Source organism: Rhizophagus irregularis, chromosome 12 (assembly GCF_026210795.1).
Source record: "Rhizophagus irregularis chromosome 12, complete sequence".
Lineage (NCBI taxonomy): Eukaryota > Fungi > Glomeromycota > Glomeromycetes > Glomerales > Glomeraceae > Rhizophagus > Rhizophagus irregularis.
Genome location: NC_089440.1, coordinates 3,721,935 through 3,747,605, shown reverse-complemented (window position 1 = coordinate 3,747,605; position 25,671 = coordinate 3,721,935). Strand labels below are relative to the sequence as shown.

Here is a 25,671-nt window from a genome sequence, read left to right as displayed (position 1 = left end):
TACAAATTTAAACGAGATCAAAGGACATTATCAAATAGAATTATTCTGCTTTATATAATTTAGAAATATATAATGAATTCCGGACCACTTACACCAACTTCTCAAACTTCAAATCGTCTTAGATATAAGCTTGCAACAGAGCTAGTTTTTATAGACAATTCAGATGGAATAAAAGATCCTTATAATGCTGCTTCTGTGCCTATTTATCAGTCAGCTACCTTCAAACAATCTTCAGCAACCCAAATGGGAGAGTACGATTATAGCCGAAGCGGTAATCCAACTCGTTCACATTTAGGTGAGTGCTTGGCAACTACGCTTAAACTCTTACTTGATATTTACAATAAGCACCAATTCATCCATAAGTGTAGTGCAGTGAAAACATTTATTGCGCTATGCTGTAGCTGGGTCCATACTGTCCAAGTTTCCGGAATTCTGTAATAAATTACTCGAACAAATACATTTATTATTTGATAGAAAATCATATTGCAAAAATTATGTCTGCCAACCGTGCTTTTGTGGTTACCAGTGGAATGAGTGCATTAGATGTGATCGCTCGTTTAGTTAAAGCAGGCGAGGAAATCATTGCGGGAGATGATTTGTATGGAGGTAAATTTTCTATAATTAAATAACAATATATATATATTATACTTAAATTTGTACTTTTTTAAGGTACCAATCGTCTCCTAGCGTTTCTCAATAAAAGTTGCGATATTAAAACACATCATGTCGATACAACTTCCGTGGACTCACTTATGCCATACTTGCATCCGACTAAGACTAGACTCATTTTATTGGAATCACCAACGAACCCATTATTTAAAATATCGGACATTCCTACCATTGCAGCTGTCGTGCATGAGAGATGCCCAAATGCTTTGGTAGTGGTTGATAATACAATGATGTCTCCTTATCTCCAAAGACCTTTGGAATTTGGAGCTGATATTGTAATTCATTCTGGAACGAAATATCTTAGTGGACATCATGATTTAATGGCTGGTGTTATTGGAGTTAAAGATGAAGTTGTTGCAGAGGTAATTTATATAACTAAAATTCGAGAAAACGTAAGTTGATGATTTGATAGCTCAATTCATTTTTTCATTTTATATCTAGAGAATCTATTTCACCATTAATGCAACAGGATCTGGTCTTCCCCCGTTTGATTCGTGGCTGCTTCTTCGTGGTATAAAGACACTTGGGGTTCGCATGGAAAAACAGCAAGCAAATGCTATGCAAATTGCAGAATTCCTTGAATATCATGGTTTCAAAGTTATGTATCCGGGATTAAAATCACATCCACAATATGAATTACACCACACTATGTCCCGTGGACCAGGTGCTGTATTAAGTTTCGTGACAGGAGATGTAGAAGTTAGCGAACGAGTTGTTGAGTCAACGAAAATATGGGCAATTAGTGTCAGTTTTGGATGTGTTAATTCTTTGATAAGGTAAGAAGAATAGTAATTAGTATATGATTTGTATATTTGCAACTCATTCCAAATGGATTTTAATTATTATAAAATAGTATGCCATGTAGGATGTCTCATGCTAGCATTCCTGCTGCAGTACGGCAAGAAAGAGGATTTCCTGAAGATTTAATTCGTCTTTGCGTTGGCATTGAAGTAAGAGTTGTATTTGATTATATAAAATGACAATGATTCTTAGATACTATCGATATAATATTCTTTTTTCGTATAGGATGCAAATGATTTGATTGAAGATTTATACTCGGCATTAGTATTAGCTAATGCTATTGATGTTGGTCAGCAAAACGGAAATGCATGATAACGGATAATATCAGCCACAAACTTTTCTATGAAGTACTTTATTTAAATACTATAAATGAAAACGCATATGAATCTCACTAGACTCTTAATATAAATTCGCAATACATAACATTATTTACATTATATACATTAAATAATAAAAAACTTCGCGTGCATGACTCGGTTCATTTTAGAAGACTGTGTATAACGAATAATTAATTCGGTTGTCACTTAATCATGTGAATATTCGTTATGTCAATCTGATGATCTCCAAACAATATAATTGGCTTAATCTGTCACATATTAGATATTACTCACTCAATACACTTCGTCTAAAAGAATTAGAATATATATAAAGAACCCTGCATCCACATCAGACCTTATATTTATGACTTTTTTCAGGGCACCGAATTTTGCAATTATAGCTGGTAAATTCAATTTATGTCTTTCTTAAATTTTTCAAAATCTTTGCCTTAAAAAAATTGAACTTTGCTCTTTTAAACAATATTTTAGCTGCCACAGAAAATTGGGGAATTGGTATCAACAATGAATTACCATGGAAACAACTTCTTAAAACTGATATGAAATATTTTGAAAGAACGACTAAGCGAGTGTTACCTTTAAATAGTGCTCTTACTACAATTACACCTGAATTGAAAGAAAGTAATATTCAAAATGCAGTTATTATGGGACGTAAAACATGGGACTCTATTCCACCAAAATATCAACCTCTTAAAGATCGATTAAATATTGTAATATCTAAAAGTCTTAAGGAGTCAAAGTAAGTTCGTTCATTCATTATTAAATATTGTAAAAACACAATGTTAACTTATTTTTTGATCAATAGAGATGTAAATCATATTATTTATCCGTCTTTAGATGATGCAATATCAAATCTTTCAAATGCTTCCTCTGAAATCTCATCAAAAATTTCAAGAATATTTGTAATAGGAGGAGCACAAATATATAAAGAAGCAATTAATTTACCATATTGTACATATATTTTATTAACGAGAGTATATAAATATTTTGAATGCGATACATTTTTTCCTGAAATAGATGAACAAATATTTAGTTTGGCTTCTCATGAAGAATTAGAAGAAGTCGTTGGTGAACAAGTTCTAAAAGGACGTCAAACTGAAAATGGAATTGAATTTGAATTTTTGTTATATAAACGAAAGTTTTATGAAGAAAATATATTATTTAACATGTAGTAATTATATATTTTAAAGCCTATCCATGAAGTGAAGGCTAGGAATAGAAAAGATAATCAAAATGGGGGAAATATAAAAAATAAAGGCTGAAAATTCTTACGTAATATTTTTTTCCGTTGCTTTGTTTATATGACTCTAAATATTAGAATTTGGAATTGATGCTTTAGGTGCGTCACGTTAAACTTATTAAATTTTACAGCGCCATTCGGTAAACAAATTTCTCAATCCTGATACGTTTTCTGAAAAGTTATATGATTTACATTGTGAATTTCTAAGTGCCATAGATCATTATGTCTAGTAGCATATAAATGATACAATTCAAGAGGACAGTCAATTAATCTCGTGCTTTTTATATCTTTGGCATGTTTCTTCAGTAAGACCCAAAGAGTTATTGTAAGTACCACCTCGATCCTTACGAGTTCGTAGACTTGAGATTTTGCAAATAATTGAAAAGTTATCAGCACTTCTATATTCAGCAGGATGTGGTGGAAGCATCTTTAAAGAAATAATGTTGAGAAGCTTAGATTAAATTAAAAGGATATTTATATCAAATAGCTTGAATGAAATTAGCTTGATGAATAGCGCAGTAAAATTTAATATGTTTGTTAGATTATCAATCACATGGTTTATTACAGGGGAGTACGAATAACAGCCTTGTTTATCTAGTAATTCAATTTGTTAAAAACTATAATTAAAAAAAGATTGTTTAAATTGAACTACTAGTTGATAAAATAATCACAAAAACTTTTTTTAAATTTACTTTAATTTAGAAAAGAATAATTTAGGAAAAAGAGAAAGCAGTTTATAGTAAAGCTATATTTTGCTAAAATCTAAAGTTTTGAAATTATCTTTTATAGTAAATAACTTAATTTATTTAATAACAAAAATTATATCTGAATTCTTTAACTTAAAATATATTAAATTGTATAATTATTTTAAGTTTCTTATATGGTGCTGGAAGTCTATACTTGATGAGTAGTAAATAGCTAATGAAAACCCATGATTTTGAAAAAAAAGTGTAAAAACAGCAGAATTTAAATATTAAGAGAAAGCCTTAGAATGGTACTCAGTAAATAATATCAATCTGAATTGCAAAATAAAATACATTCCTGTAACTTTTTTGTTTAAATTTAGGCCAATTATATAAAAATTATCAAATTTCAAATGCTTACAACTTTTTATTTTTTTGAAAAAAAAATCTGACCAGTAATTTAATAATACTTGTTATGAAGAATAAAGTTATTGATTTATTTCCTTAAAATTCTATTTTTATTAAAATGTTAAAAGATTTATAAATATTTATAAATAGAGTTATAATCTGGATGAGATCAATCTATCAATCCAGCAGATTCATCTGATATTCTGATTCGAAACTTTTCAGATCATCTGTTAGAGTTTCAAATCAGATGGCAGATGGATCTGGATGGAAAACGGATGGATCTGAATGATCCATTAATTTTTTAAAAAATATATTATTTAAATAAATTTAAATAAGGGAAAATATACATGTAACAGGTATTATATCATCACGGATTTATGTAATTGTGTAACTTATGTAATTATTATATGATTACGTAATAAAATTAGCTTATCAAATAGTCTGATTAAAATAAATAATTCTCTTACTGAAACGAAACTTTGGTTGATATCCCACAAACATATTTATGGAATTTATTACCAAAAATTCTACTTTTATGCCTTAAGATTCATCTCTTATAAAACAAACTAATGACAACTCTACTTCTTATACTCAGTATTTAATTCATATGGAACAAGATAATGATAACGCTAATGAAAATATTACATTATCAACTGAAACAGGTTTGTATCTATTTTATTTGAGTTTCTGAACCAGTTCTTTACATTAATATGGTTGTTTGTATTCTATAGTATCTTTATTAGGTGTTTTGAATATATAAACTGCAGACCCAATTTTTCTAGGTTATGCTCGTATTCTATAATTACTGAAGGAACCTATTTTCTGAACTTTAATATAGCTATTCACTTTTGTACAGAATATGGAAGATTCTGTGACTTTACTGTAAAAAAAAAATGAAGTAAAAAAGATTCTAATAGTAATTTGCGGCATAGGTGTTTTGATTGTGAATTTTCTGGCTCTGGACTAAAAGAAAATAATCGTATCAACAAGCGAAATAAAGGAAGTAAGAAAACTGAATGCCCTTGGATCATAAACTTATTACATTCAATCTCTCATTCTTATATAAAAGTTACAAAATTTGTTAATAATCATAATCATCAACTTTTAGCTGATACAGAATTATTTTCAACAGAATTTAGATCACTCTCAGATGATATAAAGCAGGATATAAATTATTATGTTGAATGTGAAGTTTGTGATTTTCCAACTATAAGAGCCTTGCTTAAACCAAAATATCAAAACCAATTCATGTTATCTCAGAATCTCTCTAATTATATACAAAAGGTTAAAAGAGATAAAGCTGATACATATAATGATTCTGCAAGATTATTAGAGAATTTATTAGCTCAACAGCAAGAAGATCTATTAATGCTTGTTATTTCACGAATAGATCCAATCACTTTACGTTTAACTGGTATTTTTTGGATGAATTCTAAACAACAATTATTATTTTCAAAGTACAATGATGTGATTTTACATAATAACACAGCTTTAACCAATTGATATAAGTAGCCACTTACTTTATTTATTATTGTAGACTGCAATAACAAAATACGTTTATTAGCACAAGCTTTTGTGCAAGATGAAACAGAATGTAGTTATGTATAGTTAATTCAATATTTAAAAAAAACTTCTATTATACCTCATGTTATCATAACTGATGCAGATCCTGTTATGTTAAAGGCAATAAAACAAGAACTACCAAACACATTTCACATTCATTGCATCTTTCACATAGCACAAAATCTACCTAAAAGACTTAAGGCAGTACTTGGAAGGGATTATCTTAACTTTGTTAATGATTTTTATAAAGCACAAAATTCAATAACTGTTGAAATATTTGAGAAAAGATGGCAAAATTTAGTATCAAAGTACAGTCAAACAGAATCTTATTTGCATAATATACTATATAAAAGCAAAAAATCTTGGGCTTATTGTTTTACATTACGTTTATTTACAGGAGATATTCAATCAACTCAAAGAATAGAATCATTAAATGGAATTTTGCATAAAGCTATTGAATCAAGTATGAATTTATCTATAATTTATGAAAAAATTGGAGAAAGAAAATCTAAATGATAGGTATGTTAGAATTAGAATTAAGATTAATAATTAGAATCAGGTATTAGGATTAGAATTAGGGTTAGGGTTAAGGTTAGGGTTAGAATTAGAGTTAGGATTAGAATTAGGGTCAGGTATTAGGATCGGATTAGGGTTTAGATTAGTGATTAGGAATAGGATCAAAAAATAATTAGAATTTGCATTGATTAACTATATAATAATTTTTTTCTATAGATTTATCACATATAAATATGCCAAACCACATTATAATCAACCTTATATGGTTGCTGTTATTTTTAAGAATATCAGCACACTAATCTCATATTGGTTATCTTCTAATTTATTTGAAGAGTTCAAGAAACAAATGGTTGAGTCTGTATCATATAGAGCAAGAATTGTTCAACAATTAGAAGTGTTGTTAGATAAGCAGTAACAAGACTTTATAGTATTCAAATTAATGAGCAACAAGGGGAAAACATAGAATCAACTGACTCAATTCCAATTCTTGTTGAAGATAGATATGAAGACAAGAAGATTTATATGCAAGAGATAATCAAACAACTTAATGGTGATGAAATTTTTCAAATCTGGAAAATAAGCTGTTTATTATCAACATCAAGTTTTTCGGATCATTATATTTTACTGATGACAAATAGATGGCATATATGTACATGTTTACTTCTTATTAATAGTGGCATTATATGTAGACATTACTTTAAGCTTATGATGGAAACAAATGATGCTAAATTTCATATATCAATGGTTCCTAGAAGGTGGTTTAAAGAAAATTTACAATCTGACAATGATAATATTAATCAATCACTTATTATTACACTTGGGGAGGATTATACAGCAGAGGTATCTAATAATGATTCATTTAATAAGATTGATTTTAATACAGAACAACCTTCCATTTATCAGCAAATAAAAGAAAGTGGTTTACAAAAACAGGTAAAAAAGAAGAATGAGTTTTCTTCTATGATTAGTTTAGCAAAAACTACTATTAATTTAGCAGTAGAAGTTGGTGATCAAATGCACTTTAAAAAGATGCTTACAGAATACTAAGATGAATTAATAAAGACAAAAGAGAGTAATCAATCTAAAAGGAGATTACAGGCGATAGAAAATAGGGAGAAAAAAAGAAATAATTAGTGTAAATGATGATGATAAAATATTATTTAGTTCCGATGATGTAATTTATTCAACTGACGAAATTTTAGAACCACTTGAGCATATAGGAAAAGGTAGACCATCTAGTAAACGTTTGAAATCATCAGTTGAAGTTAGTAAAAAGGGTAAAAATAAAGAAAATCAAAGGACTATAGATGGTGTTTCGGGTAATAAAGGTGCTAGTAAAAGAGGTTATGGTTGTAGACGATGTGGTGATATGGGTCATAATGTTAGAACATGTAAAGTAGCTCAATAATTTAACAGTAACTAATAACTTATATTTACTATGCTTACTAATTTCAATAATTATATTGTAGCTTGCTAATAATTTCGATATATTGTAATATATAATTATATATAATAAATAAAAATAATGACGTGTCATGTGATCAACCTGTGAATTTAACGGGGTTATGAATAAAAATTTTCTTTAAATTTTAATAAAAAAATAAAAAATAATTTTATATTTTGATACTTTACATACAAGTATAAAAAATTCAGTGTTTGGATTTTCGAACAGTCGAACGGTTAATTTTGGCCAAAAAGTACTAGTCTCTATTAGGTGATCAGGCGACAAAATTGCAAAGTTTACGAAATTGTTTTAAAAAAAAAAAATGGAAACGAATGTTCTTTTAGTGTAGAATGGCAAAATCTAAAAAATTTCCGAATAAATTCGGGAATATGCTACAAACATGGAATATAAATATGGATCAACTTTTAAACTATTGACAGTCTTTATGTTAGAATTACACAGATTTCATTTTGTTTAAAACTGAGATATTAAACTCAATAATTTAATTGATCTGAACAAAATATTATTAATAATATTTTAACTCCGAGATCTGAATTGATAACCATTTAAAATATTTTTAATTTGACCCCCAAAATGCATATCAATGTTAAAGGGATTCATTACAGATACGGTAATTAATTTTTAATTAGCCAATTGTTTTCGTAAATTATATCATTTACAATTTATAACAATGGCTATTTGTTAACTTAGTTTTTATTCATATATGTGAGATTTACCTAATCACTAAGTAATATTTATAAAATTTACCCAATTAAAAAAACAAATTAACAAACATGAAACTTAATTTTTTATTTTACTTTAACATCATATGTTACTATTAATATTTAATTATTTAATTTGTTAACCTTAAATTAAATTGAGGGAGAATACCCGGATCTAGTTTATTATGAAAAATGTTCATGCCGGAATTGTTTGTTTTAATTAGTGTACCTCTACAATATTATGCTTTTGTTCATAAGGATTTTCATTATTATTCAAAACTTAATAATAATTGTTACTTACCATACGATCAAAAACGTGTTGATATTCTAATAATATACCATATGAAACCTACGATTTTAGTCTTATATTGATTATCTATTCATTCGTTATCTTTGTTTATCTTTTAAAGATAAACCGTAATCATTTTTTCATTTTTTTTTTCTGGCCAATTAATTCACGCATTTAAATATCGTGTCATTTTCCTAATATTTCGTATATTAGTAAATCTTTTTTTTTTTTTTTTTTTTTTTATTGTATTTTAATGTATGACCTAAAAAAAAAAGTAAGTTAATGTTTGTTTTTTTATTTTAATTTCCTAAATACATTAATTATTCTTGACATGGTTAATTTTTAATTTTTGAAAAATAAATTAAAGAATTTGATTAAAAATTCTCTCCTACCTATTTTTAGTTCACATTGTTGCTTTTGGAGCCGGGTTTAGATTTCCATTTTAAGTACTTTCGCATATACCAAACTAAGCATTAGACCATGATAAACAAGATAACAAACAAGCATATCAAAAATGAATTTTTTTAAAAAAAATTTGTCCAATAGGAATTCTTACACTATCCTGAAGTCGTAAATAATGATAGATTACACGTCAATTTTTTGTGTGTGGTCATCAGACATTCGAAGATTGTTACATTAATACATTTGTCTTTATTTGGTTATCATGTCTAAACTTAAAATATCAAAAAGTGATCAAACATACATCGTGATAAAGTAATTGGCATCTATGCTTGTACTTTTGTATTTTATCCTACATTAATTTAATTTTATGTGCGACAATCATTCATATTGCGCAGATCATTCCTTTTATGACAATATATGATCTTGTTATACATTAATAAATGACGGTTCCATAAAAATTTAGGAGAAGCCTTAAAATATTACAAACAATTTTTTTACTAGCAGAAATAGAAAAAAAAAATAAGATATCTCATCTTTTTTTGGATATATGTTAAAAGATCAAATTTATTTGATTTAATATTTAAATACCTGAAGTTTTTCAATTTTTTACACTTTGTCCTTAGTACTAAAGTTCCTTTGGTTCGATATCTTTAACCATATTTTTTTATTCAGCCAAGTACTAAGACCATTAATGCTTGTGTTGCCGGTCTTCCTTTCATAGTTTTCATTCACTTGTATCTTATATCTTTTTATTCAAGAATTTACAAGTGACTTTACGCGTTATATTATCATGAAGGTAAAATTCTTTTTGAACCTTTATTTGCTTATTTGTTGTCGAAATAATTTTTATTTACCTTACTTATCTTTGGACTTTACAACTATAATTTAACTTCTTTGTTTTATCTTATGATTTTATTTTCTGATCAAAATAATAGTTCGGAAAACAGATCCTTAATCAACAAACTACAGAATGGGCCGCTCATTATATTAATTATAAAGCTTTAAAAAAGATTATCAATAGTCTTCAAAATGCGCAACATAACGAACGATCGTTACCTCCAACCCCTGTTACATTTGGATCTTTACGAGATCACTCACAACCTGATGATTTTCAGATTTTTAAACAACAACAAAAAACTGCCTTTTTCTTCAAACTTGAGAGGGAGCTTGAAAAAGTGAGCTCTCTCAAAAAAAAAAAATTTTACTTTAATGTTTGATCCAATTTTAACTAAATCTTTCTTTTTTAAATTATTTTTCACTTAGGTGAATACCTTCTATCTTCAAAAAGAAGCTGAATTCAAGGTCAGATTACGCACTTTGAACGATAAGAAAAAAATTTTGCTTGGTAATGAACGAAGATTAGCTCGTTCGGCGTCTCTTGTAACATTAACAGAAGCATTCCAGAAATTCCAACAAGATTTAAGTAAATTGCAGGTAATTTGAGTTATTTGTTTTTTTTTTTAACTAAACTTTTATTGTAAAAGTCTAATATATTATTACTATAAAAATTCTAGCAATTTATTGAGATCAATGCTACAGGTTTTCGTAAAATTTTAAAAAAATGGGATAAACGTTCCAGAACTAATACCAAGGAACTTTATCTTACGCGACAAGTTGAGATCCAACCATGTTTTAACAGAGACATTATTGCTTATCTTTCGGACAATGTTGAAAACAATTTGTTGGATCTTCAAGATAAAAACATCAAGTTGTCCGCTACTCCACCGTCATCACCGGATCGAAAACATTCGGTTGGGGAATTAGAGGAACCTGATATTATGGATGATATTGAAATAGAACTTTTCAAAGCTGTCACAATAGGTACTCCTACAACAGTGCATGAAATACTAGAAAGGATCCGGCAACACCAAGGCGAAGAGGACCATGATATCATTTCACGTGTCTTTTGGCGAGCATGTTCAGAGAAGAGTTCTTCAGTCGAATCTATTGAATATTTGATTAATACAAATAAAATTAACTTTAAATATATGGATGATATTAGTGAACGAACGTGTTTACATGAAGCTGCTATTGTGGGGAAACTACCTCTTATGAAACTTTGCGTTGAGCGTGGTGTCAGGGTAGACTGTACTGATATTTATGGTAGAAAACCGTTACATTATGTTTGTATGTACGGTCATAGTGAGGCAGCTACATATCTATTGTCTAAGGGCGCAGATTGTAAAAGTTGTGATCATGATGGTTATAACCCATTAATATATGCCGTAACGATTGGACATACCAAGTGTGTCGAGATCTTACTTGAAAATGGGGCTCAAATCGAACCACTTGAGGAAGGAGACCATAATCACATACCTTTATCGTTAGCATGTCAATATGGTCATAAAGATATTGCTTTATTATTACTTGATAAAGGAGCAAAAATTATTCCTGATGCAGAAGGTATAACTCCTTTGCACTTGACCGCTCGTCAGGGTCATCATGAATTATTAAAAGTTTTGACAGATCATTGTACTTGTACTTCTTTGGATACACCTGATAAATATAAAGGCTGGACCCCTATTTTTTATGCTGCTAGTGAAGGCCACATAGAATGTGTAAATGTTTTAACACAGGCAGGATGCAAAGTAAATATAACTGATGATGCAAGACATTCTCCAATTTATTATGCTGCCTGGGAAGGCCACATAAAATGTATCGATAAATTATTACAATTGGCAGGTGGATTTGTAGAGACTACTGAGTCGATTATGAATGAACAAATGATGGTAGTTGAAAATGGGCAAATCGATGAACAAAACGATATAGATCTGGATAACAATATTAATAATATACCATCTCTAAAATTACCGCCTCCAATATTACCTTTTCGAATTTATGGACATAGTTATTTAGATAAAAAATACCATATCCAAATTACTCTTGGACATCCTTCATCCAAAGTGCCAAGACCTCCTATACATTTATATGGTAACAGTGAAATTTCGTCTTTGAAGCTCGTCATGTCTTCAAAGCCGGATACGGGTATAATTCCACATAGCATAATTTTACCATTAGGTGATGATCGAGAGACGTTTTCTTTTCAAGTAGATACTCTTAGATCTTTTTCATTGGAATTTGATATTTTCCCTACTTTCGGTTCCAGAGTTATTGGTAGAGGTGTAGCCTTACCTCACGTATTTGATATTACAAATGATCACGAAAGAAGAAATAATTTAGTAACCGGTGGTACAGGAGGAAAAATTATATCTCCCTTGTTTGACACACATTTAAAAGTCGTCGGTGAATTAGCATTTGAATTTGCAATTGTTAAGCCGTTCCAAGGCGTTCAGCTTGAAATTGGTGGTCAAGTAGAAACTTATTGGAAATCTACCAATCCTGTTACTCTTCCTAATTCTGAACAGCAGCCATTAAGTCTCAATGAAATAAATGGAATTATTCCGTCTTTTATAACGGCTTCTTCTCTTTCAGGAAAATATATTCAAATTGTAGTTCAAGTGACAAGAGACATGGTCGCTGTCGTATATTCAGAATGGATGTTACCCGTAGAAGAATTCGATTTATGCGTATCCGATGTTACTTTCAAACAATTTAGGTCCCTAGGAAAACAACAAGAAAATACCGATTTTAACAATATTGCTAATTTATCAGAATTACAAAAGTTAATTCACAAATCTTACCTTTCATTAGAAGAAGTACTCAAGGTTTGAAAATATAAAAAAAAAAATTATTATTTTATTTTTTTTTCGTGAAATTAATAGAATTTAAAAACCAATCTTAATAGGCAATACCTCCATCAATTGGTGTTAATCTTGAAATAAAATATCCGACAGCATACGAAATGTCCCGATTTTGTTTTTCCGATATACCCGATATTAGCAGTTACGTAGATACTATTCTACAAACTGTTTACGATAATGCGCAAAGCCATACAACAAATGATGGCTCCGAAATATTAAATCACAAATCAAACAATCGTTCAGTCATGTTTTCATCGTTTAACCCGGCAATTTGCACCGCTTTGAATTGGAAACAACCAAATTGTGAGCAAACAACACTCCATTTGAATTTATTTATACGAGTCAAATATTTAACATCTTGAAAATTTTTTCTTCACAGATGCGGTGTTTTTTAATTCTTATTGTGGCTTCGAAAACGAAGAAATTACTCGTGGTAAAAAACGTAAAGGGCGTGAGGATAACGGAACGTACGAAGACGTTGAAAAAGACAAACGCTGTACTTCAATTAAAGAAGCGGTTAAATTCGCAAAAAGCAATAACCTTTTGGGGGTAATTTTCGACGCGACATTATTAGTAAGTGTACACCTTATACGTATTTGCTTAATTTTTTTTGCAAATACACGATTCTTTTTTTCTGACTTTTATAATAAAATTATTGCATTATTAAATTTTGTGTTGATTATTTTATCAGGTAAAAGTACCGTCACTAATAACGAACGTAAAACAATCCGGATTAGTATTAACCACATTTGGTGCAGCTAATAACGACAATCGTAACATAATATTACAAGACAAATATAAAGTTGACGCGAAGGTTATTGATGGTGTCATTGAATACAAAAGCGGATTTGATGCATATTGAAGAAAAAAAAAAAAAAATAATAATAATAATAATAATAATAATACTTTCAAATCATAAAGAATCAGGTTCATTTAAAGAAATTATTTATTCATTATACACATTTATTTATAATACTAAGAACTATAAGCCGTTTTTCCCTCAATTCTCAAAAGTCTCAACCTTGTTCAATCAATAATCAGTATAATCAGTATGTACAAACCTATGTAGATGTATAATATAAAAACATAAAAACTCAATAAACTAACAATTAACAAATCAATTTGTTGTGTCATGTGATTCAGTGAAAATTACCTGCATTAGTCTGCGCCATGCATGTCTAGTATAAATTTAAATGTTCAATTAACTTTCCTCAACATTCGGCTCGTTTTTTTATATTTCATTGGGGTACCGTAGTTAATCATTTCCATTTTTTGAGAGTTCATTCCTTTGTTTGATTAAGGACTTTTTCGTTTTGCTTTTTTGTTCCTTTCGAATTTTGGATACGTTTTGTGAAAGGGAATGATAAAAATTTCATTTGTAAATAATATTTATTCGGTCAGTTTTATTATCTTGCATTTATACGTCTAAATTGAGCGTGTCTAAGGGAATTTGGAGCAAGTTTGTTTGCAATGAGTACTAATGATGCTCAAACGCAACTGTCAACATATGGCCTTGCATGTGGCTCTACTGAGTTGGGAAAAACACGAAACATGTTTTTAAGCGTGTCTGCTGGGTGTGTTTACGCGATTATTTCTTTTTTTCGCTTCATAATATATTTGTTTCAGGGCAGAGGTTTGTAAATTTTATTTTATTTTATTTTTTTTTGTTAAAAAAAAGGTATTAACTAACGCGTCTTGAACAACCGTATCCAGAAAATTATTGTATGGAATATTCCGAATTCTATATGACCTTTTTTTTAGATACTATTATTGCTTTTTTGAAAGTTTACGTTATTGGTCTTTTGCCAATAATAGCTCTTCGAAAAGTACTTATTCAAGAGTCAGGTTCTTAAGTTACTTAATTACTATATTATTAGCAAGTAGTAAGATGACATATTAATGATTAACCTGATGTTTATAGTTCGTAGAAACACACCGGCATGTTTGTTAGATGAATTGCATACTTTAATGTATAAGAAGCGCACTTACATCACTCCTTTAATATATACAATTTCCTCAATCATCATAGGATGGACTTATTTTGATCTCATTGGAGTAAGTTATAGGCGAACAAGAACAATGTTTTTATACCCTGGAACTGAAGAGTAAGATCACATAATCAACTTTGTTTAATATTAAGAACGAAAATATTAACTTGATCTATTAAGTAGTTTTTGGTGTCCAAGTCATCGTAAAGACAATTGTAAAGGTCTTCTTCCAATGATTAATGAACATTACTTAATCGCGCTATTCCATACTGCAATTCTTGGGATTTGGTATGGATGTGATTTTTTGTTACGTAAAAGATATATGTTAACATTTAATATGGCAAAGGTAATTTAAAATAAAAAAGAACATTAATTTGCGTTCAAAATGTAATCTGTTAAAATCAGTTCTTTTTTTCATAGCCAAGATATCCATTTTCTTTATTAAAAGAACTTTTGATAATTTGGAACCACCAATTCAATATTTTTGTATGGAGTACTCTCACGACAGCATTATATTTCTCGATGATATTGTGGTTTATTAAACTTTTTATATGGAACACCATCTATGAATGGCTACCTAACCTTATCTTTTTACAGTAAGTTTCAAAAGATGCAACATAGATTAAGTTCTTTTTCACACGTGTTCTATTTTTACTTATCTCTTCAAATGTTTTAAAGTAACACTTCAGTCTATTATTGGATGCGTGCTTCTTGGTTTGATGTGCAGCTATTCAATAGAACAGTTGTCAGTGCGATTTTTACCGTAATGTGTTGGTCTGTAATAGATTTTTTGATCGAACATTTTTTTACACGGGTTAGTATCTATATCATGTGAATTGATTGGTTTAGCATAATTGTAATCAAATTATTAATAATTGAAAAATAGGACTAAAGATAACTTTTATTATATTATATCTCTTCTTTGATATTAGATACATTTTACAATTAGTGTATATATGGATCCTCATGCAATTCTTGTAGATGGACTGCATTCATATCAACAACCCTATTATCAGGTTTATATTACTCAATATATATATATATATATATATTTCAATTAAATTCTAATGTTCTATCTTAAATTATCTCCTTTCTAGCAATTGGCATTTTTGGAATTGTGGCACATTGCAAAATTTGATCAGCATAGACGTAGTGCTATATATGCAGATTTCAATCGTAAACGTGCGTTCAATTGTGTTAAGCATAATAATCCCACTTCTGCATGGACAGAAATATCTCGTTCATGTATGGATTTGATCTTAGGGCTTGCAAGTTCTGCACAAAATGAAATTAAAAAACAACAAGCAAGGAAATTATTGTTAAAAAAAAAGTATGAAAAGTTTAGAAATATGGAAAAAAATGCATTGAAAGAAAAGGAACGAAAAATAGTTGGCTACAAAGATCTTGAAGTCAAGATGACGGCCGAAACAATGACTAAAGATCATGATTATTGGGGAATGAAGTTATTGGAATGGTTTCATCCAGTGACGGGTAATCGCCCATACTTTATGAGAAAAATTTATTATTATTCTGCCGTCCCTTTACTTAAGAGATCAATTGAGAGAAGAACAAAGAATGTTTTTAAAGATTTATATATTACAATATATGCTATACAAGGTATTTAATTTTCAATAAATCTTTTAGTATTTAATATAAATATTATTTATTAATTTATCGGATTATATTTTAAAGCATTAACGGCTTTAACAGTTAAATCATTGAATGAGGATAAACATGGAATTGTGCAGTGTGATATTGCTAATGTCTTTGAATCAATATTAGATTGTTTAATGTCTCTTGATCAATATTCTAAAGAACCGCCATTGGATGAGTGGGATGTTGGAGATCCTTTTACATTTACATATTCTAGTGTTTTGTCAGATCCGTTAATTGTTATAAATGGTAAATTTCTTTTTAAATTAAAATATCATTAAATTTTGTAGATATTAATTTTTTTTTTATTGATTAATAATTATACAGTATTGAAAGATGCTTTATTTGACTTGACAAAAGCGTTTTATCCACATATGGATTACGTGAAGTTATCAAGTATACATTATGATAGATTAAATAAACTGCTCAATGAAGGACTTTAGTAGATTTTTTTAGCGGAATGCATATTAGATATTATTTTGACCATAAACAACTTGTAATTTCATTCTTTTTTTTTTATTTTTAAAAACAGATGAACCAAACTTATGATAATAAATCATAAAATGCGTCTATAGAAAACATCTAATTTTACTTGTATTTTTGATTATTTTATTTCAAGAAAAATATTAATATATAAATAAAAAAAATTAATAATATGAAGTATAAATGTAAAAATAAATGTATTGAAATTACTATTATTAGTAGTAATTTTAATTTTGTATAGCATTACAATAATATTGGTTTAATAGGTTTAAAATAAATTTTGGAATAAAATTGTTAATTTGCAAGATGCAACTTTTTAAATCTGCAACTAGTTCAACTAGTTCAATAGTATTTTGCAAACTAATTATGCTAAAGCTTTTGTGATAAGATTATATTTAATTAACAAATTTAATCATGATACCTAAAAAGCATGAATTGTTTAGTCGTTAGTGAAGATCGAAGTTGCTGAATTTGAAATTATTTCACAATTTAAGATTCGATATTACGACGGCCTGGTATTCGATAATGTTGGTCAAATTTTTCAATCATTTTATTAACAGTAGAAAAGAGTTCCTATTGTTTTTGTCCGAGTATATATATATGGATTAAATTTTATTGAATTTATTAGTTCATAAATATCTTTATAATATGTTTTTAGACGTGCCTTTAAGGTTTCAGTAGATGTATCTAACTATTAATACTAATATAATTAACAAATTTGATTTTGTAATTCGAGTAAAATATTTGTCCTTTAATATCAGATATTGCGTAAAAGTTTAAAGTGTTAGGTGCCTAATTTCGCAATTCACGTGATTTATTGACACTAAAGATTTATTGACCAGTAATTAAAAAATCGAACCACTCAATCACTTCTACTTTAAATTCTATACTTTGTGGTTATAAAAATAAAATTTTCTTTTATGAATATTTTTCTTTTATGAATATATGTTACTTTAATTAAATTTTTTAAAAGTATTAAATTTTTTAAAAGTAGACAATTATTTTAAAAATAAAGTTTTATTTTTATATAGTATAACTATGTACAAAGATCCTTCAATCGAGGAACTTTTTGGTTTTTCAGATAGTAATGAATATGAATCAACAGAAGAAAATAATTCTTCTGATGAACTTGAAGTTTTTGATCATAAGGTATCACCAAGTTCATTTAATGGAAATGAACCGATTGATATATCTTCCATAACCTTTCCATCGATATCTGGATTAATTCTTTATGAAAACCTTTTAACTCACGAACAACAAAATGAATTAATTAATGGTATTATAGAAGCTAATTATTTTGATAATCCGGAATCAAATCAGGCAATGTGTTTTGGCACATTACCATCATTCCTTCTTAATGCTGTTGAAATTATTTCTCATACACCTGGACTTTTTCCTGATGGAATTCAGAATAGGAAACCTTTATTTGATCAGGCGTGTGTTTAACTAATCTTGTGAAAGAATTATAGAATAAAGAAACTAAATCGTTAAAATATTTCATAGATTCGGTGAAAAAAATTCCATTTCTACTAATTAATTTTCTTATTATATAATACAGTCAATCATCAATTTATATAAACCTGGAGAAGGTATTACAAGTCATGTGGATTTGCCAAGGTAAAGCTTAAAGCTGATTTTAATTATGTAAATAATATGAATTTAATGTTACTTTCTTTTTATCAGATTTGAAGATGGGATTGTAGTCATATCATTATTATCATCATGCGTAATGCAATTCAAACCCTTATCTGACATATCTGACATTGAACAGGATGGTGATAACACTAATTATTATAACAAATTTAAGGATATTCAAAATACTGGTGAAACGATACCAGTAATTCTTAGACCAGGATCCGTTCTTGCTCTCAGTGGATCATCTAGATATAATTGGACTCATGGAATAGAAGAGAATGAGATTGATGAGGTCGGGGATGAAAAAATCGTTCGAAACATTAGAGTATCTGTGACTTTAAGAAAAATGAAACAGGATCAATTATTATTAAATAAAGATGATTCAAACTCATTTTCTTTCGAGGTTAAAAAACGTGGACACTAAGTTGCAATTAAATTTGAAAGCTTTATTTATTATTTATTATTTATTATTTTTGAGATGCAAACCAGTTTTTATTAGTAGAAAAAAAATCTGCAGTTAAAATTTGCAATAATTTATGTGAACGAACTTGCAGTATGTAATTATGAATTTCACTCATACTGAAAAGAATCATTCTTTTTTGAATATTTACAAGATATAGAAGTGTAGCAAAATAGCTGGATTGATATATAATAAAAAAAAGTTGTAAATATTACATTTATTTTAAATATAAATTGATAGTAATTTCTAGTTGATTTTGATTTAAGAAATTGTATTTAAAAGACAAATACACAATCTTTAACCTACCTTCGAAAAATGATAAAATTTTAATTTATGATAAATCTTCAACGACAGAAGCTTCCTTCATACGCCCAAACGCTTTAATCATCTCAATTACGTTTGCGATAATTGGATTAGTTTTAGTATCCAATGGATCAATAATAACGGTTTCCAATGTTACCATAAATGTTGACATTTGAGGTTGATACTTTTTTCACAAAGTAAAATATTAATATATTTATTATTATTAAAAAAGAATAATAATGAGGAAAAAATTAACTTACACATCGTCCAATTTCCTTGAAAAATCCATATGCCCACCAGAACCAATATTGTGACATAGGATCTTGAATATCTTGTTCGATATATTCTTTTAGCCTTTCATCAAGCATCCCAACAAATAAATTAACCAGGGCTAACAAAACTTCCTTCTGTTCTCTAGTGACATTGCTCAACGTATTTTCAAGACTACGTAATTCTTCAGAGTTAACTTTTTTATCCACTGTAAAAAAATAAAGAACATACTTTATGAATTATATAATAACAAAAAAAAAAGTATCAATAAATAATTTGAATTAATGAGTACCATCGCTTGTTATGTCAATGATGTCGGTGCGTGGATTTATCAAGGTATCAAGTTTATATTGAACCTGCTTGACTCTTGATATAACTTTATTTATAGTGTTCTTCATAATTTCCCACATATATGATCTAGAAAGTTATAAAATGGTTAGAAAAAAAATATATATTTCATTAATAATTATTTTATCTAATTATAACTCACTTGGAAACTTCTGTTTCCATCTCTTTCGTGAATAACCATGTTATTATAGAACTGGCGTCAATAACTCGATAATTTAATAACTTATCAAGAAGAATACCCAAGAACTAAAAAAGAACACTAAATAAATTAGTTATTCTTAATTAATAAATTAACGAATAAAACTCATACCTGAGTGTTTCTTTTCCAAAATTCCGCGACAATTTTAACCGTATGTAATTTGTCTTCAGGAGACTCATTTAAAGATTGAAGAATTGGTAGATACCTAATTCAAAAATTCATTTTGTATTTAATAACATGATTCGTGTATTTCATTTTAATAAATATAATATCGTACCTTTCAATAACATTAAGCACGTGACTAAAACTCTTACACCCTTGCATGAGCACACATTGAACAAAAATATCACGTATAGTTTGATCTTGTTCTTTTGGAGGTAAAGCTGTAACTATCTCTTTAAAATATGCTTGTACATCTTCATTGGAGGCTCTTTTTCGAATTTTTCCTAATAAAGTCTCAGCCAAATCGTGTAAGGGATGAGCTATTAAAAAAAACAATATCAAAGATACTCTATTAAAACTTGGTCTAATTGGCATAAATTTAAGGCAAAGATTAAGAATTTAATATTACTAGAATCTTCATATTTAAAACTAGTGGATGGTTCTATCGGAAAAATGGACGAAAATTCGTCCGGAATAGTAGATTTGATTCTTTCATAATAACTGTAGCGTACCATCTTTTGGAATGTTTCTCGTAAGAAACATACTTTTGGATGTAAAGGATCAAATTGTAAAGAACTCTCCCTGACATGATGGAAAAAAGGTTCAGGTAAATATTTTTTTTTTTTATAATAATATAAAATTAACTTTAGGCTTACCAATCTTTCCAATTCCATATAAAACTGAAATTACTTAGATGATGGCTAAACCAATTCCAGAATCTATAACAGCACTCTACATCCATAATATCGACACGATCAAATAGAATTCCTATGGCCTTACCGAGGTAAAAAATTCGCCAAAAAATAAATAATCTAAAGTCAAGGAATTATAATAAAATAAATTTTCTGCAAATAATTATATGGAATCATTTGTTAATAAAGGATATCACAGGCGGAAATGTTTCATGCATCATCTTGCAAACTTCGGTTAGGAGTGAATGATAAAATATGTATTTATATTTTGGCTGTGGCAATTGGAAGATATTCTTGAACGTGGACTACGTTATAAAAAATTATTTATCATAGTATCCTTCTCTTGAATTGAATGACTATATGTTGAGAACTGTACTTACCTCAACAATAATCTGTTCAAGTTGAAAATTTGCAGTAATATTTTGATTTGTATTAGTTGTATCTACTGAGGGTGGGTTGTCATTAGTCCAATTATTAGGAAATGAATCCTCTTCAGTTTCCATTTTTGTTTCCGATTCAACCTTAACATCGGTTTTTGCTGCTGAAACAGTTGTATCTTTGCCAATAAAAGTGTCTGGTGCAAAACAGTATGGAAGATCTTTTAGATATTTCGCGCAATCCTTACGATTTACTTCCATAATATCGAGAATATCATCAACAACATCATTGATAATAAAATATGATATATCAGAGACATCATGTTCTTTTATTGACTTTTTTTTGTTGTTAAAAAAAAACAACAGATATTAAATTAGAAGAAATTTATAAATTACGTACTACCATCATAATTAACTTGCTACGAAATATAAATATAAACAAACCTCATCATCCAAGCCAACGAAAATTCGGAACGACGTGGTTGGCAAAGAATTATTCATTCCGCCAAACTCTTGAGGTACAACGAACTTTTCAACTTCATGCTATTTTTTTTAAAAAAGTATATGTTAAATTATTAAAGCTTTTAATGTCAAGTGAAAAATTTTTGAAGAAATAACGGACTTGGTCTGCAGTTATCAGTACACCATCATATTCCGACCAAGGTTTCAAAAGGTTTGGGCACTAATAAAATATAATAATTTATTTTAATGTTGAAATAAAGAACAAAAATAAAAAGTCTTGTATCAACCAAATAAAAAGAAGTTATCTTACCACCCAATCATTACTTTTTAAATTTTGGATTTGGGTCCATAAGAGTTCTAACATCTTGGAAGAATAAAAAAAAATAATTGTTTTAATACTTAATATCATTGAATAGCAGAAGAAGAAAAATCCTTTTTTCATTATATAGTGCACACATAATCAAAACGCATAATAAAAAAACAAATCCAAATTCAATCAAACGCGCCGGAAATAAAAAAAATATCTATATATAGATAGATATCCGCTCAGATAACTCCAATTTTAAAGAATTCATTAAAGTGGAAAAACTCTTACATCTTGTTGTTCATATGGCACATTGGGTCCAACGTAAGGTTGGATGGATTTTCGAACAACTGAACCATCTATATCCAATATAGTTCGTTCTCTAGCATAGAAATATCGTTCAATTTTTGCTAACATGCTTTCTAAAACATCTGGACACCTTTCTCGAAGCCTTGTTGCCACCTAAATCATAAATACTTTAATAAAACATAAAAAAAGAATTATGTACTTAAATATTAAATTATTTAAACTTACGTATGGTAATGAGGCTAAAACAATATACACAATTGTGTCCGCTCGAGACTATTTGAAATAAAAACTTTATTATATATTATTTAATATCAAATTTACTATATAACTTATATCATAAAATTATACCATTTTCAGATTTTGTTCATCGAGCGCTGTTAATAAATCATCATAAACATCCAACATAGTTCTGGGTGATATAACATTAGCATTTGTCAACTCTCCAAAAAATTTAAGCTTTTATCGATTAATAATGATGATATAAAAGTTCAAATATTATTAATAATGTTATAAATGTTAAGAAAAAAAAAATGATAACAACAATAATTAAATATCTTACAGATAATTTTGCTCCGCGCCAATTTCCTTCATTCAAACACTGTTGCAAAGTCTGCGATGTCATTTTCACGACTTTAACACCAACGTCAGATCGCGTGACATTCACAAGGCCAATAAGAGTACCATAAATGTATGACTTCATTGGTAACTCCATGAAACTGAATATAAAAAAAGTATTTTTTAATATTAAATTATTTGACCAAAAAAACGAATTGACCCAAAATAACAAATACCAATTCTTTATGGTCTTCAGTACATGAGTCTCAAGTTTTGAATATTCACTTTTTAAAATACTGGCGACCTTATCAATATTTGTAGTTATTTCTTTTGGTGTCATCTAATAAATAAATGATAATTAATTAAATTCGAAAAAAATATCTTATTCAACTTACAACAATTTATGAATTTACCTTGTCACCCAAAATAATAAGGAGGGTTGTCAATCTTTTCTCGGGACTATCTTCTGCAGGTTGTTGTTCCTGAACTTCAATATAACTACTTCTTCCACGATCTCGATTTCTTCGATCACGACCGCCACTTCGACGATCATCGTCTAAAGTAAATAAATAGGTTGTGTATCTACAAAATTTTAAAATAGAAACCGAGATTTAAGTATACAATGAATAAAATACCTCTATATCTCTTTTTGCCACCTAGAAGAAAATTAATAAAAGTTGTTCAGTTTTAATATCCAGATCAAAAATATAAAAAGAATTAATAGAAGTTGGTTTAATATTTACTATCTCTACGACTTCCTCTTTCATGATCCATTTTTACGTTTTTTTTTTTATTATTATTTGAACTTTTAACACGCAAAAGGATCTGTCAAGTTGGTCAAGCTATATTTGGCAAATTTTTGCTGCGGACCGTGGGATCATGATAGTTCATGATTGGTCAAGGGAACGATGATTATCTGTCGATCTTATCAGTAAAAAATTATAAAAGCAGCTGAAAATCATTAAAATTTTTTGGACGATTTTTTTTCAACATTTAAACTTTTCACAACTTTTCGCAACTTTTCGCAACTTTTTTTTAACGGTTTAAAATCTCTTTTTACAAGATTTTCGATATAAACAGATAATCTGAATAATTTAGATAGAATTTGTATCAACCTTCTTTTTTTTGTTGAAATTTTCTTTTTTTATAGTAAGATCATAATTAAAAAAAAAAACGGGTGAGAAACAATTATATATAATTTTATTGTTTTTAATATTTTTAATTTAGAAAATAATAATATAATTTAAAAATTATAAGCTTTATTATATCGTAAACATATTTACAAATTTAAGACATTAATTGCTAAAAGATATGTCGTAATGTTGATAAATAAATAAATATAATAATAATGATTTATTTAATAATATGTATAAAATAACATAGTAAGGTAAGTAGGGTCAGTTTTTGTTTTTAAAATAAATAAAAAATATTAGATGTAAGATTATCGATATTAGATATTAAGATTATGATCCGCAGCAATTATTAAAATGTTTTTTTGCCGCAGTAAATATTTTTTACTTCATTTTTTTTATCACTTGTCACATGAGAAAAAAATTCTTTGTCAAAGCGTGGGAATTTAAAGCGGCTTTTTTACCCCAAAATAGTGATATATTTCATATGATGTGATGGATAATAAAATTTTTTTTTAACCAAAAATATAGGCATCATTTCTTTTTGCGTCTCAAGATTGGAAGAAAAAAATCGCGTGACGAAATTTTAGTTAATAAAATTCTCACCCCTTTTTTAATTTATATTACATGAACGAATGGTAATTTACTAAATTTGTATTCACTCGTGAAAAAAAAAATATTATTGGGGGAAATAAATGAACAAAGGAAATTTTTGGACTTGATATATAAATAACAAGTAATTGTACTGTAGGACCCAAAATTTTTTTTTTTCATTTTTTTTTATTCGTCAATAATTTCTTCGGAATTTAATCACGCACAAACCACTTATTTTCTATTTGTTTGAAGACGTAAAAGGGATTTACGAGGGAAATGAGTAACTATGACAAAACCAGATAGATGCATTAAGTTGATCGATAAAGTTGAAAAAAATATCATTTTCTAATCAACAAATTTTTGTTGATTACGAGAAAAAAAAAAATTTTTTTATAGTTTTTACGCCTATCACTAATTTTTATTATTTTTAACCTTATTTCGACTAGTGTTTAAATGCTCAAAGAAAATCTTTCTCGGGCATGCGAAAATTTTGTGCATATATATAACTAAAAATAAAAATAATTTGTTGATCAATTTTTTTTTTATGATAAGGCTGCGGTCATATGCAGAATATGTAGGATAGGGACGATGACGTTGCAATTTATTTGGATTGGAACGGGAACTTAATACTGTATTTATTGAAACATAGGACAGTTTAATACGGGAGTGACTCCTTATATAAATAACGGATAGAACTAAAATATGATTAGTTGTTACTATGTTTCTCAACAAAATTTAGTGCGCTTTATAACGAAGAGAGGAAAAATAAATCAACCAAATGAACCAAATGATTCCAAAAGTAATCTCTTTGTCACGCGATATAAAAATGTTTCAAAATGATCAAATAAAAAAAAATAAAAAAGGGAAAAAAATAAAAAAAAAAAAAAGCGGAGAAATTGTTTTTTTTTTTTTACGAAAAAAAAAAAAATTTAAGAAATGTGGCGGAAATTACAAATAATAAAAAAAAAAATTTT

General features: G+C 28.2%; 7 protein-coding genes across 10 annotated transcripts; 6 read left to right on the top strand and 1 right to left on the bottom strand.

Moving 5' to 3' along the window:
* Nucleotides 1-72: 72 nt before the first annotated feature.
* OCT59_004354 (homoserine O- acetyltransferase) lies at nt 73-1,782 on the top strand (the record flags this gene model as incomplete). The annotated part of the gene is made up of 6 exons (XM_025320484.2): nt 73-295; nt 475-606; nt 670-1,031; nt 1,111-1,445; nt 1,523-1,619; nt 1,696-1,782. The coding sequence occupies 6 exons, from the start codon at nt 73-75 to the stop codon at nt 1,780-1,782; spliced, it is 1,236 nt and encodes a 411-aa protein (XP_025171191.1).
* Nucleotides 1,783-2,079: 297 nt separating this feature from the next.
* On the top strand, nt 2,080-3,083 carry OCT59_004353 (uncharacterized protein). The gene is made up of 3 exons (XM_025320483.2): nt 2,080-2,191; nt 2,277-2,544; nt 2,611-3,083. Exons 1-3 carry the CDS (start codon nt 2,152-2,154, stop codon nt 2,975-2,977), a joined length of 675 nt encoding a protein of 224 aa, XP_025171190.1. The 5' UTR covers nt 2,080-2,151; the 3' UTR covers nt 2,978-3,083.
* Nucleotides 3,084-4,743: 1,660 nt separating this feature from the next.
* Nucleotides 4,744-7,623, top strand: OCT59_004352 (uncharacterized protein; the record flags this gene model as incomplete). 4 transcript variants are annotated; one of them, XM_066148229.1, is made up of 8 exons in its annotated part: nt 4,744-4,798; nt 5,044-5,139; nt 5,206-5,550; nt 5,950-6,162; nt 6,266-6,290; nt 6,432-6,626; nt 6,716-7,221; nt 7,418-7,623. In XM_066148229.1, 8 exons carry the CDS (start codon nt 4,744-4,746, stop codon nt 7,621-7,623), a joined length of 1,641 nt encoding a protein of 546 aa, XP_065996850.1. The 4 variants fall into 4 exon arrangements, with proteins under 4 accessions (XP_065996850.1, XP_065996849.1, XP_065996847.1 ...); XM_066148228.1 differs by lacking the exon at nt 7,418-7,623 and having other exon boundaries at nt 6,716-7,262; XM_066148226.1 differs by lacking the exons at nt 6,716-7,221; nt 7,418-7,623 and having other exon boundaries at nt 6,432-6,630.
* A 2,239-nt stretch (nt 7,624-9,862) lies between these two features.
* On the top strand, nt 9,863-13,637 carry OCT59_004351 (uncharacterized protein; the record flags this gene model as incomplete). Its single annotated transcript, XM_066148225.1, has 7 exons — nt 9,863-9,868; nt 10,008-10,247; nt 10,336-10,506; nt 10,587-12,737; nt 12,818-13,076; nt 13,153-13,346; nt 13,465-13,637. The coding sequence occupies 7 exons, from the start codon at nt 9,863-9,865 to the stop codon at nt 13,633-13,635; spliced, it is 3,192 nt and encodes a 1,063-aa protein (XP_065996846.1). The 3' UTR covers nt 13,636-13,637.
* Nucleotides 13,638-14,243: 606 nt separating this feature from the next.
* OCT59_004350 (uncharacterized protein) lies at nt 14,244-16,857 on the top strand (the record flags this gene model as incomplete). Its single annotated transcript, XM_025320481.2, has 10 exons — nt 14,244-14,406; nt 14,487-14,618; nt 14,695-14,878; nt 14,945-15,107; nt 15,182-15,357; nt 15,440-15,575; nt 15,694-15,777; nt 15,859-16,378; nt 16,454-16,663; nt 16,742-16,857. 10 exons carry the CDS (start codon nt 14,244-14,246, stop codon nt 16,855-16,857), a joined length of 1,884 nt encoding a protein of 627 aa, XP_025171188.1.
* Nucleotides 16,858-17,752: 895 nt separating this feature from the next.
* On the top strand, nt 17,753-19,221 carry OCT59_004349 (uncharacterized protein). Its single transcript, XM_025320480.2, has 3 exons — nt 17,753-18,331; nt 18,456-18,514; nt 18,581-19,221. Exons 1-3 carry the CDS (start codon nt 17,936-17,938, stop codon nt 18,954-18,956), a joined length of 831 nt encoding a protein of 276 aa, XP_025171187.1. The 5' UTR covers nt 17,753-17,935; the 3' UTR covers nt 18,957-19,221.
* A 102-nt stretch (nt 19,222-19,323) lies between these two features.
* On the bottom strand, nt 19,324-23,788 carry OCT59_004348 (uncharacterized protein; the record flags this gene model as incomplete). The annotated part of the gene is made up of 21 exons (XM_066148224.1): nt 23,717-23,788; nt 23,609-23,629; nt 23,387-23,529; nt 23,210-23,313; nt 22,978-23,134; nt 22,767-22,874; nt 22,644-22,691; nt 22,401-22,571; nt 22,116-22,169; nt 21,966-22,025; nt 21,788-21,886; nt 21,347-21,679; nt 21,197-21,271; nt 20,931-21,049; nt 20,684-20,856; nt 20,390-20,594; nt 20,224-20,317; nt 20,056-20,159; nt 19,858-19,982; nt 19,556-19,773; nt 19,324-19,479 (listed from the first exon to the last, which is right to left on the bottom strand). The coding sequence occupies exons 1-21, from the start codon at nt 23,745-23,747 to the stop codon at nt 19,324-19,326; spliced, it is 2,598 nt and encodes an 865-aa protein (XP_065996845.1). The 5' UTR covers nt 23,748-23,788.
* Between the last annotated feature and the right edge of the window lie 1,883 nt (nt 23,789-25,671).